At 39.8% G+C, this 17,935-nt stretch overlaps 1 protein-coding gene across 1 annotated transcript in view; it reads right to left on the bottom strand.

Moving 5' to 3' along the window:
- Positions 1-17,935, bottom strand: part of Gdpd4 (glycerophosphodiester phosphodiesterase domain containing 4) — an 87,295-nt gene that overhangs the window by 45,177 nt on the left and 24,183 nt on the right. The window contains exons 3-9 of the mRNA XM_013013971.1: positions 14,568-14,661; positions 11,516-11,575; positions 6,365-6,463; positions 6,199-6,292; positions 4,582-4,659; positions 3,715-3,864; positions 3,272-3,350 (exon numbers count right to left, since the gene is read on the bottom strand). Coding sequence (XP_012869425.1) covers positions 3,272-3,350; positions 3,715-3,864; positions 4,582-4,659; positions 6,199-6,292; positions 6,365-6,463; positions 11,516-11,575; positions 14,568-14,661 — 654 coding nt within the window. The remainder of the gene's footprint in view (positions 1-3,271; positions 3,351-3,714; positions 3,865-4,581; positions 4,660-6,198; positions 6,293-6,364; positions 6,464-11,515; positions 11,576-14,567; positions 14,662-17,935) is intronic.

Consider the following 17,935-nt stretch of genomic DNA (forward strand, 5'->3'; position numbering starts at 1 on the left):
AGTATGGAAGTTCCTCAAAAGACTCCATATAGAGCTCCCCTATGACCCAGCAATCCCACTTTTGGGTATTTACCCAAATGATCACAAACAAGACCACAATGTTTGATGAGAAATATACTCATTACCTCGTTCATGTAATTGTAACCCTTTTGTACAGTATTTTCACAATAAAAAATAAAAAAAAAGACTTACGAAGAGAAAGTTCTCTGAAGAGGAAATAAGAATGGCCAATAGACATGAAGAAATGCTCAACCTCTCTAGCCATAAAAGAAATGCAAATCAAAACAACATTGAGATACACCTCACTCTAGTTAGAATGGCTATAATCAAGAATTCTAATAACAACAGATGCTGGAGGGGATGTGGACAGAAGGGAACCCTACTACATTGTTTGTGGGAGTGTAAACTTGTTCAACCACTTTGGAAAGTAGTATGGAGGTTCCTTAAAAGACTCCACATAGAGCTCCCCTATGACCCAGCAATCCCACTTTTGGGCATTTACTCAAATGATCACAAACAAGACCACACTAAAGCTACCAGCAAACTATGTTTATTGCAGCATTATTTACCATAGCTAAAATATGGAACCAACCCAGATGCCCCTCAGTAGATAAATGGATCAAGAAAATGTGATATATATATACAATGGAATTCTATGCCTCCATCATAAAGAATGACATTGCCCCATTTGTTAGGAAATGGAAAGACTTGGAAAAAATTATATTAAGTGAAATAAGCCAAGGCCCAAAGAAACATAGGTCCCATGGTTTCCCTTATTTGCAATAACTAGTATATGTCTGGGACAAGCAGAAAATGTCAAAAGCTATGTACATATGACCAGATAAGATGAAGTTAAGCGAAATGAACCCCAAGATAGGGACACAAGTGTTTCCAATGTATTTGTTTCCAATGTATTTATAAGGTACCATGTGATTTTTTTTTTGTTGCTTTGTATGTACCTCCCCCACAATATATTCCCTGTTTTCACTGTATTTGATGTTGGTATAATTTGGGAAGGGGAAGGAAAGAAACAAAATGTTTAAGTAGTAATACAGGTTGACCCACTGTCACAGTGAGATGTACAAGACACTATGTTGAAAAACGAACTTTACAATTTAGGTGGGGGAGGGTGTTGGGGGACTGTAGTTGTGGAGGTGGGAGGGAAGGAATGGTGGGGAAAAATAAAGGAGGAGGCAACAATGATAAGAAATGTGCTCATTGCCTTGCTTATGTAACTATAACCCCTCTGTACAGTATTTTCACAATAAAATGTATTAAAAGTAAAAAATTTAAAAAAAGAAAAAAGGTAGACAATGCAAGATATGAAATAATTCAACAAAGACTTAGACCTGAAAAAAAAGAACTAAATTTCTGGAATTTAAAGACTCAATAACTGAAATACAAGCTCTGTCTTGCAGACAGAATGGAGCAACTTGAAAATAGAATATCAAAAGTTAAAAAATATACTGCAGCAACTAGATCAGTCAGACAAAGACAAAGGTAAAAGTACTAAGACAGTATGAACAAAATTTACAAACACCTCTTGGACATTATCAAAAAGCCAAACTTATGGATTGTGGGTGTAGAAGAAGTTGAAGAGGTAGAAACTAAGAGCATCGATAAAATATTTAATAAAACAATAGCAGAAAACTTCCTCAGCCTTGAGAAAGAACCATACAGGTACAAGAGGCTTACAGAACACCAAATAGCCAAGATAAGAGAAGAAACACCTCTAGGCATACTATAGTCAAAACAATAAATATGCTGGAAGGGTCATCCACATCAAAACAGAAGGCACAGAAGTAAAAGAATAAAGACAATAGTCCAAGAGCTCGCTGGTTCAATATCTTTCCATCATGCCCATGACCATTTCCATGAATGACACTAAAAGTTTTGCTAAAAAACAACTGGTTTCAATCCTGTTTCAAAATATTCTATGGAGAACAGTTGTCATGATTGTATAATTTCAGGAACCTCAATTTGTGGTCAGGATTAACGCTAATTCTAAATTTACCATGTACGGGCTATCTTTATGATCTGTCCCCATGTGAAACATCAAGAAAGAGAAATAACCTCAGAGGTTATTTCTCTTTCTTGATGTTTCACATGGGGACAGTGAAGAACACATCACATGCAATCCATACTTATGCTACAAATGAAGCACAGATATATGAATCCTACAGCAAAACACTTTTTTGTCCCTACTCCTGCTCTAAGTCTTCCTTTGTTTATATTTTGACTACTGCTACATTCTGCTACTGGCTTCCTGAAAATACTTTCCAAAATACATCCTTCTAAAAACAATGAGATGACCTGTCCTTTAAAAGCTACTATGGCTGGGGCTGGGAAGGTGGCTCAGCGGTAGAGCGCTTTTGCCTTGCATGCATGATGCCCTGGGTTCGATTCCTCAGCACCACATAAGCAAAAAAAAAAAAAAAGCCAGAAGTGGCGCTGTGGTAGAGTGCTAACCTTGAGCTGAAGAGCTGAGGGACAGCGCCCAGGCCCAGAGTTCAGGCCCCACAACAGGACCTCCCCTGCTACTGTGGCTTCCCATTACACATTAAAAATATCCATGATCCAACCTCAGTCAGTTTGACTACCATACCTCTGCCTCAAGATCCCTCTCCTATCCCCCCAAATCATCTAGTATAGGCTACTTCCATGCTCGATAAATTTGTTCTTTCTCATTAAGATGCTTTTGAATACGTTGATGCCTGTCTTGAATGCTTTCCCTTCTCCATTGGCGGTTGGTAAAATAATTTTTTCCTTCAAGGCTCAACCCAAACACAGCTTTGACCATATAGATTGCTTTTTCTTTCTTTCACAGAAAGTAATCTTTTTCTTCATAGGGGTTCCTCTGCACTTGCGTTGCAAGGCTCCCATTATCAATGGCCTTATTCGCCTTATCTCCTTCATCAGCTGGAAATAACTCTTAGGAATAACAATATCCATCTCCCAAGCATTCGGAAGGCCGGGAACATATCAGATATCTAGGGAATACTAGTTGACTAAATGGCTAAGGTTGTATAGGGGATTAAGTTAGAAGCATAGATTACAATGGGAACAAATTTAAATTATATGTGGAAACTATATCAAATGTGTCTGGTTTATGAACCTGTAAGTAAGATTGGGAAAGTACTGAAATATGGTTTGCAAGGGAGACGTTTCATGTATGTGGTATGTGGCTAGGTGCCATCTGAACATAAGAGAAAATTTCCCAAAGGCCAGGCAGGTTCTCCTGGAACACTGGAAATACCCCTTACTTTCCTACCTTAAGTATACGTCAGTCTCCAGAGCATAGGCACCAAATTCAACGGCCTTCTCAAAGGACATCATGGTATTTTCTGGTGCTGCCTGTAGAAGAAATCAAGCCCCGTGCTTTGAAGTCTCTCCACCCCACATCACTTTTATGAGATGGAACCCAGAAATGAACAGGGGTCGGGAAGCAGAGCTTGTCTCCCTTAGCTCTCTTTTCAAAAAGTCTGCCTATATTTCTCTCTGTCCAATTGAATATTGAGTATGACGGAAGTCAAATAACCTGGGTTTACGCCCAACTTCAACAATTAATTCCTTATTCTTTTCATGTCAAGACAGCTTTTTTCTTTTTTTCTCATCAGGGGTTCCTCATCAGGGGTTCCTAGGGTTCTGAGGTCCTCTTCTCTCTTCTGCATACACTGTACATACCTGTACTCACTCATGTCCATTATGCTCAACCTACCATTGGTGCACCTCTGTGTGCAATAAAGACAGGCCTAGGCCCCAAATCCTCCGTCTTCTGAATGCAAGGAGAATAAATCCCAAGTGGCAACAAATACAGACATATGAGAAGAAGTAAAAAGGGAAATGCAACAGCCACTTGTAGAGCTAAAAAAAAAAAAAAAGGAGAGAAAAGCAGGGGGAGGGGGGGAAAGGTTTTAAAAAGGGGGATAAAGAACCATCCTAGGCAATTAACTACCCCCAAAACAGCAGTCTGAGTAATAACCAGTTCATGAATTCCCTACTTTGTGGACTGGCTGGTTTACCTTCTGTTCATCACATTACCACTTACTTTCAGAGATTTGTACATAATGTTTAGGAATGTTCAGGTGTAAGACTTTTATATAAGGGAGGGAAGCAGAGAAGGAAAAATAGAAAGGGAAGGAGAGGAAATACAAGGAACAGCTTTACAGAGAGGAGCTTATTTAGTTCTGAGAAGCTTGTGAAGATCATCCTCAGATGCTCCTATATTTAGGGCAGAACAGCATTGTAGAAAGGATTCAATCTGATAGAAATCTGGGTTCAGAACCAGAATCTTATCAGTGTGACTAGGGACATGTGACAATCTCTCTTCATTTTTCTTCCATAAAATAGAAGTGTCTTGCTGCTAACATAAACTTCACAGAGTTGTTTTAATAGTGTTGACTCATAGTAATTATTCAATTAACATTAGTTATTTGCTTCCTTCCTTCCCTGGCTCCAGCCTGGCCATAATTCTTGTTATTCCATTTCCTAATACTGAAGATTTTATACATTTGTACATTAACTAACCACCTATGTTTTAAATAGGTGATTGACTTTTAAATCTAGGTCTCTAGCTCTAACCTCTTAACCTTCTGAATATATCAGTTTCCTCTTCATTTTGCACCTCGAAACATGTCATCTTGAATCTTCTTAGTCTAACTAAAATTTAGAAAATGAAAGAGTTAATTATTGTCCCCTTTAAGAACTTGCCCCAGAAATATTTTCTAAAATGTACCCTCTACACATACATGCACAAAGCTATGTGCACCAAACTGTCATAACACCATTATCAAATCAGCATTCCCCTCAAGTTGGGAAGCAAATACTCTTGTTTAACTGATAGCAGGGGGGCAGGGGGGAGTGCGGGGGGGGGGAGACCTAGAAAGAAGATCTGTTCTCAGTAAGGGTGTTGAGAGAGAATTCCATTCTCAAAGTATCTTAATGTAGAGTTTCCATTCTCTCTTGTTTCCATGATAGTAGGGGAAAGAAGGGAGAAAATTGGTGAAAGTTTGTGAGTCTGTCACACCTGGGAATCTTCATTTCTACAGATTCCCAGGTGTGACAGACTCACAAAAGATTGCTTTGAGTTACTTGGATGTAACAGGACGTAGTAGTGGTTGAACTTAGTAATATTTGAATACAAACTAAAAGAAACTGAGTCATTGAAGGACTTGCTTCTAGGCCCATTCTTTCTATGTATACAAAGATGGAATATGAAAGATTGACCCCCCCCTACCCTGTTTTCCCAGGTGCATACAGATACCAGGCAAGCCACCAATTCCAGCAGGGCAATCTATCTAAGCCTGGCTATCAACATTCCATTGTGGGCCCAATGGAAAAGCCCCCTTCCCCACCTCCCTTTGAACTTGTGGCTTTCTTATTAACCTCTGCCTCCTTGCTCACACCTCATAAAACCCAGCTCCAGTCCCAGCTCTATAGAGTCTCCAAGCCCTCAATAAATGGTGTAGAAGATTGAATCTGGCCTGTTTCCTTCCTTTCTCCATTTTCCTAACAGTCATCACAACACTTTGAGCAAGTAAAATTAACATGACTTCTACTTCATCATTCGGCTCTCAGATAGGTAATTTCTTTCTCAGAAAGAAGTATGTTAAGCTGGGAGCTGATGCCCTCCCCCCACTTCATTCCTATCTAGTGAGGAGAGCGAGATCTGAGGATCCCCGTTTGAAGCCATCCTGGGCAGAAAAGCACATGAGACTGTTTATTTTGAACTAACCAACAAAAAAGACCAGAAGTGGAAGAGTGGCTGAAGTGATAGAGTGCCAGCCTTGAGCCATAAAGCTAAGGGATGGCACCCTTACCCTGAGTTTAAGCAGAAAGAAAGAAAAGGGAAGGGAAAAGAAAGGAAAGAAAAGGAAGGGAAGGGAAGAAAAGAAAGGAAAGGAACGAAAAGAAGAAAAAAAGAAGCAAGGTATTATGAAAGGAAGGAAAAAAGAGAGGAATTTCTTACTTTTCGAGAAGAATCCTTTTTAAAAGAAGTCCAGTTTGAGCACAGAAATACTATGACAAGCCACGTGGGGTGGTGAGTGACAGCACAAGGAATACACCTGTGCAACAAGCTAAAGGAAATTCAAAGAGGCACAAAAGTGGCCAGCTACCAGGTTTCTGTTTTTCTTAGTGGTGGATGCAAGCTAAGGCCAGAATGGAAGGGATGAGGCATGGTTCCACTCCACAACATACTTTCTGCTTCCAAACGGGACACGTAGAATGATAGAGGCCAGGAGATGATGGACATCACAGCTATGCCGCACAGGTGCACATAGGGAGCGAAGATCTAGAAGAAGACCAAAAGTTAAGCTAGACAGATCTGGACAGATAGTGTTAAAAGCCACACGATGTCACTTACCTTCAATGACAGCCCAGCTATCAGCCACTTGTCACGCCAGAATTTGCATATAATAGCCATAAGAAAGACACACAGTATAATCACTAGCCAAATCAGGACCTGGGGAAACAGAAAGGATCTTCTGACTTCTAGGCATGAGATTTAGCTCAGAATTATCTTCAGAGGGCTGGGAAGGTGGCTCAGCGGTAGAGCGCTTGCCTTGCATGCCTGAGGCCCTGGGTTTGATTCCTCAGCACCACATAAGCAAAAAGAAAAAAGCCGGAAGTGGCTCTGTGGCTTAAGTGGTAGAGTGCTAGCCTTGAGCTGAAGAGCTGAGGGACAGCGCCCAGGCCCAGAGTTCAGGCCCCACGACTGGACCTACCCCCCAAAAAAAAGAAAAAAAGAATTATCTTCAGAGTGACTTGTGGTGGCACCATCTATAATCTTAGTCCCTCAGGAGGCTGAGGCAGAAGGATTGTGAGTGTGAGACCATCCTGGACTACACAGAGAGACCTTGACTTAAAAAACTAAATGAAGGAGCTGGGTATGTGACTTAGTGGTAGAGTGATTGCCTAGCATGCATGAAGCCCTGGGTTCGATTCTTCAATACCACATACACAGAAAAAGCCATAAGTGGTACTGTGGCTAAAGTGGTAGAGTACTGGTCTTGAACAAAATAAACTCAGGGACAGTGCCCAGGCCCTGAGTTCAAGCCCCAGAACTTGTTAAAAAAAAAAAAAAGGAGCTATACTTGGAAATTGTACATGTATCTTTTACAATATATTCTTATCTTTTTAAAGCTAAAGATTTTGAAAATCCTTACTATTCTGTGTATCCAGTCATTCACTTTTCTGACTTCTATGTCTTTTTGGGGGGGGAGGGGGGCCTGGTCATGGGCCTAAACTCTGGGCCTGGGCGCTGTCCCTCAGCTCTTCAGCTCAAGGCTAGCACTCTACCACTTGAGCCACAGCACCACTTCTGGCTTTTTTTCTTCTTGCTTATGTGGTGCTGGGGAATTGAACCCAGGACCTCATGCATGCAAGGCAAGCACTCTACCACTGAGCCACCTTCCCAGCCCCTGACTTCTATGTCTTTATTACACACTTCATGACTGGAAAAAATTACACAATTATGTGGTCTGAGGCCATTCCCAGATGATATCTCCCTCGGCAGCCAGGTCCTTATAATGGCTTAGTATCTTAATCTATTATCTCAATTTTAAATAAATGTCTTTTTGAAGTATGTTTTCTTCAACAGACTTAATGAAGTCAGGAATAATATTTATATTATTTATGATCATATCCTCAGTGCCTTGTTGGATGTGTGGCACTTGGTAGGTATCCAACAAATAACTACTGAACAGATGAAAAATAAGTCTTCAAGAGCACTGTATACTTCGAGGAGAAAGTACACTGAGAACAAGAAGGTATAACTTTAAAAAATATTTTTAAAATTATCTTTAAGTAGTTGTACAAAGGAGGTACCACATAACAAATCAGTTTATGAACATAATGCATCTTGATCAATATTACCCCTTCAACATTCTCATCCCCCTTTGGCCAAACCCCTTTCCTTACTTTTCTTAGTTTTGTGGTATATATAATGAATTTTGGACTGTGTTCTGCCTCTCTTCCCCACTTCGTTAGTCTTCCCCTCTCCCTTTGGCTCCACCTACCTCTTGCAAATATTCCTGGTGTTGATTTTGTTGGACTTTGACCTGGTCTTTCTACAACATTATACTATTTGAGCTCTCCATAGAGTCTTTTATATTTCAGTTAATTCATTTGGAACCACTTGCATACCTCCCAGTGTGTTTACTTATTTTCATAGGCACATTCTGGTTACCACAAATGAGCGAAACGATGCAACCTCTTTCTCTGGGTCTGGCTTACTTCATTTAATATAATATTTTCCAAGTCTTTCTATTTCCTTATGAATGGTATAATATCATTCTAATAGATGAGTAAAATTCCCTTGTGTGTATATACCACATTTTCTTGATCCATTCATCCCTTGAAGGGCATCTGGGCTAAATTCATATCTTGGCTATGGTGAACAGTGCAGCAAAGAACATGGCTGATGGCTTTACTGTAACCTTGTCTATGTTCCATCGGATAGATGCTCAAGAGTGCGATTGCTGAGTCACAGTGTAGTTCTAGTTTAGTTTTCTGAGGAACCTCCACCCTGCTTTCCTGTCCATACTGTGGCTGAACAAGCTTACATTCCTACCAACATTATGTTAGAGTTTTCTTTAGGCCGCATCTTCACCAGAGTTTGTTGTTGCTTGTTTTCTTGATGACAGTCATTCTAACTAGGATAAGGTAATGAAATCTCAGTGTTCTTTGATTTGCATTTCCTTTATTTTTATTTTTTTGGTCGGTTGTGGGGGCTGAACTCTGGGCCTGGGCGCTGTCCCTCAGCACTTCAGCTCAAGGCTAGCACTCTACCACTTGAGCCACAGCACCACTTTCGGCTTTTTTCTGCTTATGTGGTGCTGAGGATTCGAATCCAGGGCCTCATGCATGCGAGGCAATCACTGTAACACTGAGCAACCTTCCCAGCCCTTACATTTCCTTTATGACAAGTGATATTGAAGATTTCTTGTGTCTATTACTTTTACTTCTTCTCAGGAGTCTCTAAGTCATTAGCAAAGAAGGCATAACTTTCTTAACTTTTTCCCCTTCAAATGTAGTTTTTTTCTTTAATTGTGCTGCTTTCTAGACAGTTATCTCCTTTCCATAATATAATTAACTCCACATTAAGTGTCTCACAAGATAATTCTTTTCTAGCTTCAATGTTGGATAGCATCTCCAAACTTTTACAAAGTCTTCCAGAGAACAGAAAAATAGGCAATATTTTCTATTTCTACCTTAAGAAGCCTTCAAAATTGTGATATTCAAATTTAATAAAGACATATTCTAAGAACTGAAAGATATAGACCAATCTCTAATACATAGGTGCAATTTTTTTAACCTAATAGCAAACTAAAGTGCATCACAACACAATTAGACACACACGAATCTTACACAATACTAAACTTCACAAATGAGTGATAGGATACAAGTTGCCATAAAGAACAAATAAAGTATTTCCCTCGGATAAATGTGATGTCAAAAGTAGCTACTCATCAAAGACCTTTCATTTTCTGTATTGGTAACACATTCTGTTTTTGAACTTAAAATGTGGGATTTTTGAATTGATTAAGCATGTTTACAAGGAGTTTAGATAGTAGGCACTCACATTTCCCTGGACAACCCCAGATACAAAGGAAAATGATTACAGGTCTGATACTAATTATTTCTTTACTGGGTTAGTCTGAGGAAGGAAAAAACTCAAAACATAAAATGAAAACTCTAAGCCTGGAATAATGACTCTTGACAAGGAACCTCCATGTCTGGTAAGTCTAGTTCTGACTGGTTTGCAAGCCTAACCAAAGTAGTTATCTCCCAGGGAAGGTTCAATTGTTTTTTCTAATCCCAGTTCCCTCATTTTCCATTGCCTGCAGACTCAAACTACAATTAGATTCCAGAACAGCCTCAGGGCATGGAGACCTAGAAAAGAGTGGTATGATTTTATTAGCTTATATTGGCAAAAATCCAATGGTAGATCTGTGGGAATTTATTCTAAAGATTCCAGACAAAGAGAAGAAAATGTAATTTTAGGTAAGATTTAGTGGTAAGGTTACACCTATTAGAGGTTATGGTTTCAGTATATCAGAATCCAAGTATTAAACATTTATTTATCTGAAATCTCAACTCAGTTGTAGCCTATGCTTAGTAAAATTGGGATGCAAGCTCTCATTTTCTGAGTAGGCATGAGCTGCCATAGCTTGAATCCTCTATGATTCAAGCACAGAGGACAGTATGTTTAAGAAGGCTGCGGCTCTTTAATTAAAGGTGCCAGACTTAAGGTGAGAAAGGATGCCACTGAAATGGGCAGAATTCTGCTGTGGCAGAGGCCAAGTGACAGCACTTAACTCACTTGAGCTATATAATCAGACTTTCCATGATCGGCACAAGCCTGGAATAAACCAGAATCCTTTCATCTTAGCAGTTATTTATCATGGTATCCCAACTCCAAAATAGGTGGTAATATCAATAAGAATGATCTGTTTGCTCTTCTAATCTATGTTGTTCTCCTAGAAGATCTCATGGCCCAGTTTCCACCTGTTCTAATAACTCAAATATTTCCATCTTCTCCTTCACACTTGAATAGGAGGTTTAAGGATGCTACTTGGACAATTTTGTATATACCCGGAGTTAAGGAAATATTAAGTATGGTATCTACAACCGCACTTGAAGATGTAAAAAAGTAAGAGACTGTTTCTAGAGTTGCTCAAGCCCACAGCAGAACAAAAGAAGAGACAGTATGCTTGAGATATGATTTAGGTGCACACAGGAAGAAGCGCAGTTGCTAAGGGGAGAGACCACTGACTTTTGGAAAGAAATCATGTGTATCATTTTGCATAGATTCAATCTAAGGTAAAATGAACCTCAAAGGAGAGATTTCACAAGATTATAAAATAGCCACTCATGAGACAGGCATTAACCCTACCATAAGAGCTGAGGTCAAGGTTCTCAACAAAAGAACCTCTAAAAAAATAGCACATAGTAAAACACTCTGGAGAAAAGAGCCAAGTTGTGCACATACCCAGATGTCCCTCTTATGCCTCTTAGAGGATCAGGACCATGTTTCTTGCTCATCTCCTCTTTCCCTGTGCCCAAGTTCAGGCGAAAGGGTCCACATGTCCTTGTCACCACTGCAGGCTTCCTAACTTGGATCAAGCCCAAGGAGGGATGGGAAAGTTTTATGATCAATATAGTTGGAGTTTTGAGCTGTAACAATGAACTAAAATGTTCATGGGCTGAAATGAGATTGTTCTTTGATCCGAAAAGGATTGTGAAAGTGAGAAAATTGCCCAAGATTAAATTGGGATAAGAAAAGACAGAGCCTCTGAGTTCAACATGAAGAAGCAAGGAAAGGTATGGTTTGGAGCCTCCTTAGGTTCAGCAAATTTGGTCATGCAGTTACAGCTGTGAGAAATTTAATTATTTCAGTTAAAATTGTATAAACATTATCTCTTCACTTTAAAAGGAGAACAATGGCAGAGAGGGCAACTGTGTATAAAACACTTAACACTAAGGAACACATTCATTGTCTCAGGTTTCCTACTTTATGACAGGCATGCAGGAACAGTTCCATCCTTTCCCAGAGCAACAAAAATCCAAGTACCTGGGAAACAAACAAGAAAAGGGAGTTTAATTTTAAAGTATCAAATTTCTGTAGTTCAAAATTCCTTTCACAGCCTGGCACATTAGCTTCTTTTTATACCAAACTTTCCAGTCTCTGTCTGAGAAGCTTCTCCAAGCCATGTCACTGACAGTTTATCACCACCTAGTTGTAATTTTCACCAGCATCCCTAGCAAGAAGTCATTATTTTCTCTGGGATTTCATAACTATCAGTTGCTGCCTCACCCCCTACCCCTAAATGGTCTTTACTATTATTATTACTTTAAGAGGATAGAGCATGAGAATCATCTTTCCCTAGGGTTTCCTTTCCTTCCTTCTATCTCCTTTCTTCCTTTTTCTTTCTTTCCTTCCTTCCTCCACTCCTTTCTCTCTCCCTTTCCTTTTTCCTCCCTTCCTCTCTCTCTCTCTCTCTCCTTCCTTCCTCTTTCTTTTTCTTTTTTTGGTCCAGTCATGGGACCTGAACTCGGGGCCTGGGCGCTGTCCCTCAGCTCTTCAGCTCAAGGCTAGCACTCTACCACTTGAGCCACAGCGCCACTCCCGGCTTTTTTCTTTTTGCTTATGTGGTGCTGAGGAACCAAACCCAGGGCCTCAGGCATGCAAGGCAAGCGCTCTACCACTGAGCCACCTTCCCAGCCCTCTTTCTTTCTTTCAACTTAGCTTTTTATTTTTTTGGGGGGGGTCCATTCGTGGGGCCTGAACTCTGGGCCTGGGCACTGTCCCTCAGCTCTTCAGCTCAAGGCTAGCACTCTACCACTTGAGCCACAGCGCCTTTTTTTTTCTGTTTATGTGGTGCTGAGGAATCGAACCCAGGGCCTCAAGTATGCAAGGCAAACACTCTACCACTGAGCCACCTTCCCAACCCGTCAACTTAGCTTTTTCATTCAATACAAGTGCTCTATCACTTGAGCCACAGCTTCACTTCCAGCTTTTTTCATAGTTATAGAGATAAAATTCTCACTGACTTTCTTGTCTGGGTTGGCTTCAAACTGATCCTCAGATCACAGCCTCCTAAGTAGCTAGGATTACAAGCATGAGGTGTCAGTGCCTGGCTTCAAGCTGTTTCTTGGGGAGCAAGTGTCTGGTACTATAACAGTAGTTAATCCCAGAATATGTCACTGCTGCATCATTTTACAGTATGCAAAAAGAGTATCAGTAGAAGGTCTGTTAAAATACATGATTGGAGACTGACAGTATTAGAAGCTAACAATACCATTTGTTCTGCTAATCGTGTATCAAAGTGCTACTATTTAGTGGTTGCAACTTGGCCACATATCTCCATTTTTCTGATTAAGAAGAGTATTTCCTAACCATGCTCTCTGCTGGTAGCTTCCACACCACAGCTTCCTGAATGATTTTCCAAAAATAGGAACTTGTTTTATGCCTTACCTACCAGGCCTCTCAAATCTGCCACATATTGTCCATTACTTGTCATTATGCTCCAAGCACTAATAGAACTGTCTTGTCCCTCTTAACAAAATATCTTGCATTCTTCTTTCTTGCTAAGTCTCATGGTATGTCCCTTCAGCCCAGAATGTTCTTCCCCAGTCCCATATCTGTATGTCAAAATCCAGCATCCCTTAGATCTCACTATAGTGAGGTTTGTTTTCTGTTAGCTTGTTTTTGTTTTGTTTTGTGCTGGTCCCAAGGCTTGAACTAGCAATCTGTGCACTGTCCTTTGGCTTTTTAGCTCAAGAGTGGTACTTTACCACTAATGCCACACCTCCATTTCAAGCTTTTGGCTGGTTAATTGGAGTCTCATGGACTTTCCTGCCCAGGCTGGATTTGAACTTCAATCCTTAGATCTCAGCCTCCTATGTAGTTTCGATAACAGGTGTGAGCCATCAGTGCCCAGAGAGATTTATTTAATTCTCTTGGTTATCTGTCTTCCCAGAATTCCTGCAGATCTTCATTTAGATCTCTTTAGTGACAATTTTATTGTCCTACCTGTTATTTTTGCCCATGACTTAGTTGCCTACTAGATTTTAAACAATGAATGAAGGTATAATTGAAACTCTGTGTGAGCCAGTAAGAGGGGCTTGAACTCTATGCCTCCCACTCCTGCTTAGCTTTTTTTGGTAGAGGCTAGTGCTCTTCCTCTTGAGCCACAGCTCCTTTTCTGGATATTCACTGAACTTTAGATAATGTTAAGAGTCTCACAGACTTCTCTTCCAGGTTGGCTTTGAACTGTGATCCTGAGATCTCAGCCACCTGAGTAGCTAGGATTACAGGTGTGAGCCACCAGTGTTGGGTATTTTTTTTTTGTAATTTTCTATCTCTACCTGTCTGTATAGAATATCCTTTATGAAAAACAGAAGCTGCATATGTTTTACTGCTATCTGTATACTCAGTACTTATTCCAATATTCTCCTTATACAGTAGTTAATAAATTCATTAAAAGGAAAATTTAACACAATTAGCAATCAGTGGGGCCACACAGAATGATGAAATCAAAGGAAAGTATTTGCCCTAGGTATGAATGAGAAACTCAACTGTTAAAGTTATCCTCCTCTTTCATCTCCATTTCCCGAGTTTTCTCTTGTATGGTACACCTTTCCCATATCATGCAACAGAAGCAGAGACACACTATTTCCCAAGGACTTTTGCTAAAATGTTACTTAGCATTTCAGTTAGATGACTGACTGAACATTAGAACATGTTTAATTGATAATACCTGGAAAGATTGCTGATGTGAAACTATGGGTGTCCAAAGTTATAAGATTGAGTGAACCAGGATAAGTATGAAACAGGGAAATGGGTGACAGGTGTCCTGCCACCCTTGCAGAGGATCACCTTCCCATATACATCCTCTACTAGCCCAGGCTTCCTCCTGCACATTCTGGAGCTCACATATCCCCCAACTCTACTAAGACCAGAGTGAACCTAGCTTCGAGGGCTCCCAATACTGACTAGATACTATTTCACAGGCAAGAGCAACTCACAAAGCCATTCATAAAGAAGTAGAACTTTCACTCACCAACAACAATGAAGTGTAGGCAGTCATGATTCCAGTTAAACTCAGCATTAAAATGGACCAGTAGAACCAACGTCCCGTTCCTAGATGAACAACCCTGAGGGGAAAAATTGGTTTCATTCCTTCAAATGCAGAAATCAGTGGTAGCATCTGCATCAAGGACAAGGACAAGACCAGATGAAATAAGACATAATGGAATGAGACAAGAACAGAGCATTTTGTGAACAGACCTGGTAGGAACTTCGGGGATAGTTACTTAAGTTTTGATTCTATCCTATAGGCATTTGGATAATTAATGGAACCTCTATAAGTGGTAGGGCTTTTAAGGGTTTTTAAAAATTAAATGTTATATCCTCATTAAAAACAGTATAACAAAAACATTCTATAACACTAAAAGAGCCATTCCATAAGGTCACTTCTTAATAGAATTTTGGCAGGTTCCTCATCCATGTTCATGACTATTTTCTTACATAATTGAGATCACAATCACCATATTAATTACTCTATTCTGTGTGAGAGATTTGAGACCCTTAAAAATAGTACTGATTGGGCTGGGAAGGTGGCTCAGTGGTAGAGTGCTTGCCTTGCGTACATGAGGCAATGGGTTTGATTCCTCAGCACCACATAAGCAGAAAAAGCTGGAAGAGGTGCTATGGCTTAAGTGGTAGAGCAGGGATAGCACCCAGGCCCAGAGTTAAGGCACCATGACCAGAAAAAAAAAACGTTACTGATTATTCAGTTCCTATAGTATTGTACGTAAATAAATTACTAATAATTTGTTAAGAGAAAAATGCTATACCTGTGTTCTTGATATTATATGTCAATGATCCAATACTTTTCACTTTAAAATAACAGAAATAATCTTTTGCGATAGAACTTAAAGAAATCATATCTTTTTTTTTTCCTGGTCCTGGGGCTTTAATTCAGGGCCTGTGCTCAAGGCTAGTGCTCTACCACCTGGGCCACAGCGCCACTTCCAGCATTTTCTGTTTATCTGGTTCTGAGGAATCAAACGCAGGGCTTTATGCATGGTAGGCAAGCACTCACCACTAAGCCACATTCCCAGACCCAGAAATCATATCTTAAAAATACAAAATATAGTCTGGTGAATGTATAACCACATTAAAAATAGTAAGTGAATTTTCCTTCAGTAGGGGTTGTAAGATACATAAAAAAAGAAGCAAGCAAGCCATTTCCTAGTAAAAGCAATACCAGTTCATGATACCAGAAAGAAGAGTATTCTATAGAAGTACAACTTGTACTAGTCATCTGTACTCACTCTTGGTGGTGGCAGTGGTATGGACAAAGGCAGTGAGATTTAGAATGAGGAATTCATTATCTTATCAATACATTGGTGGGAACTGAAAAAGGAAGTCTATTTTCTTAATAATGGCATTTTTTGGGGGGTCCAGTTGTGGGGCCTGAACTCTGGGCCTGGGCACTGTCCCTCAGCTCTTCAGCTCAAGGCTAGCACTCTACCACTTGAGCCACAGCACCACTTCCAGCTTGTTTTTTCTTTTTGCTTATGTGGTGCTGAGGAATCGAACCCAGGGCCTCATGCATGCAAGCAAGCGCTCTACCACTGAGCCACCTTCCCAGCCCAGTAATGGCATGTTTTAAACTGAGACTAGATAATGGCGATGACCACATCATAGGCCCAACTTAAACTTCATCTGATTTAGGTGGGTTATTTTTTCTTTTTGGCATTACTGGGGCTTGAACTGAAGGCCTCAGGCTTACTCAGTTTGCTTATCACATCTTCAGGCCAGCTTTTTGCCAGTTATTTTGGAGATGAAATTTCATAGACTTTTCTGCTCAGGTTGTCTTTGAACTAAGATCCTCTGGATCCAGCATCCTAAGCAGCTAGAATTATAGGTCCCTACACTGGTGAGCTACATTGACGTCTTGAGTCTTCAAGAATCCATGTCACTTCAGAGTCAGTGTCCAGCAATGGAGTATTTCCCAAATTCATTCTAGATACACAGTACCTGGTAAATGGCCAGGGGTTCCTTGAGGAGGAAAACTGGCAATGCACACTTCTGGTTATGTAGCACAGCTCTTTTCTCTAGTGCCTCCCTTTATTCAAGGAGGAATTTGTTGAGGAGCTATTTGGTGATCCAACTCAATTTTTTCTTCATGAGTTCTAGAGCTTTTCTGTAGATAAAACCTAAGTAAGAGTCCAGTAGACTGCTATCTATTTCGGTTTTAGGGACATTGTAATTAATTAGCCAAGATAAAATGTCTTCCCAGGTCAGGCAGTTCTTATTGTGTTAGATTGTTGACACAATGATAACCATACTCATATTTAGCAGTTAAGCATCCCTTCTTCCCTATAACCCAGGAGTTCCATCAATCCTATTGAATTCAGAGAGCTTGCATCAGCTGTGATGGTACACATCTATAGTCACAGTGCTCACGAAATTAAAGAAGGAGCATTATAACAACTTGGAGGCCAATCTGGGATACATATCCTATCTCAAAAGCATTATTCATTTTAACATTATCATTATTTATTACTGTAACATTATTTATTGTAAACATCATTATTTATTATATTTTCCAATACTTCACAATGTCATCCCTTTACTATTGAAAATACCCAGTATAAGCTCATTATATTCCTTATTTTCATCAAAATGTTCCACAGAAGCAATTATTTGGTTAGCCAACATCTTGGCTTCCATATCTACTTAAATAAATTGTGTCTACATGAGAAGAGCAAACCCCATTATCTCCTTTATTTCTGAAAACAAAGCTCTTATATAGTTAAATTTAATCAAATGAGACAACCAATTCTAGATAATCCCAAATCAATTTAGAGAGCCCATCCTTAAAGTTCTAATTCTCTAGAACTTCTATTGCCACCAATATCTGTATCTGTAAGAGTTTGATGAAGAATCAGACCTATTGTGATACAGAATAAGATTTTATAGAACAAGACTTATGCAATTAAAGGAACACAGCAAAATCCATTCATATTATCCCCATATCTGGTGTTGGACTTCACTTAAGTCACCATATGTTAGGCATGATAGCAGTCAGGAAGAAAAGTTGTGGGTTTGAAATAAAGTAAAGGCACACAGAACCTCCTTCAATGCATCTGACTACCCAAGGACAAATGAGACTTTACTTACTCTTATAACCTCTAGTTTTGGTTTTGATGGCATGGGTAACCTACAAAATCTCACACCCTGCCACAATGCTGGGTGCAAGTTGGTCCAAGACATAAACAAAAAGAGGTCTGGTGGAAGGTGAGGTAGTTGAGGAGCTGAGTGTTACCTACCAGCACAGTGTAATTATAGGTCAGAAATATTATATATGTATTCACACAACACAACCTCCACAAACCTTCAGAACATAAAAACATGGCT

The sequence above is a fragment of the Dipodomys ordii genome, unplaced genomic scaffold (genome assembly GCF_000151885.1).
Source record: "Dipodomys ordii isolate 6190 unplaced genomic scaffold, Dord_2.0 Scaffold22, whole genome shotgun sequence".
NCBI lineage: Eukaryota > Metazoa > Chordata > Mammalia > Rodentia > Heteromyidae > Dipodomys > Dipodomys ordii.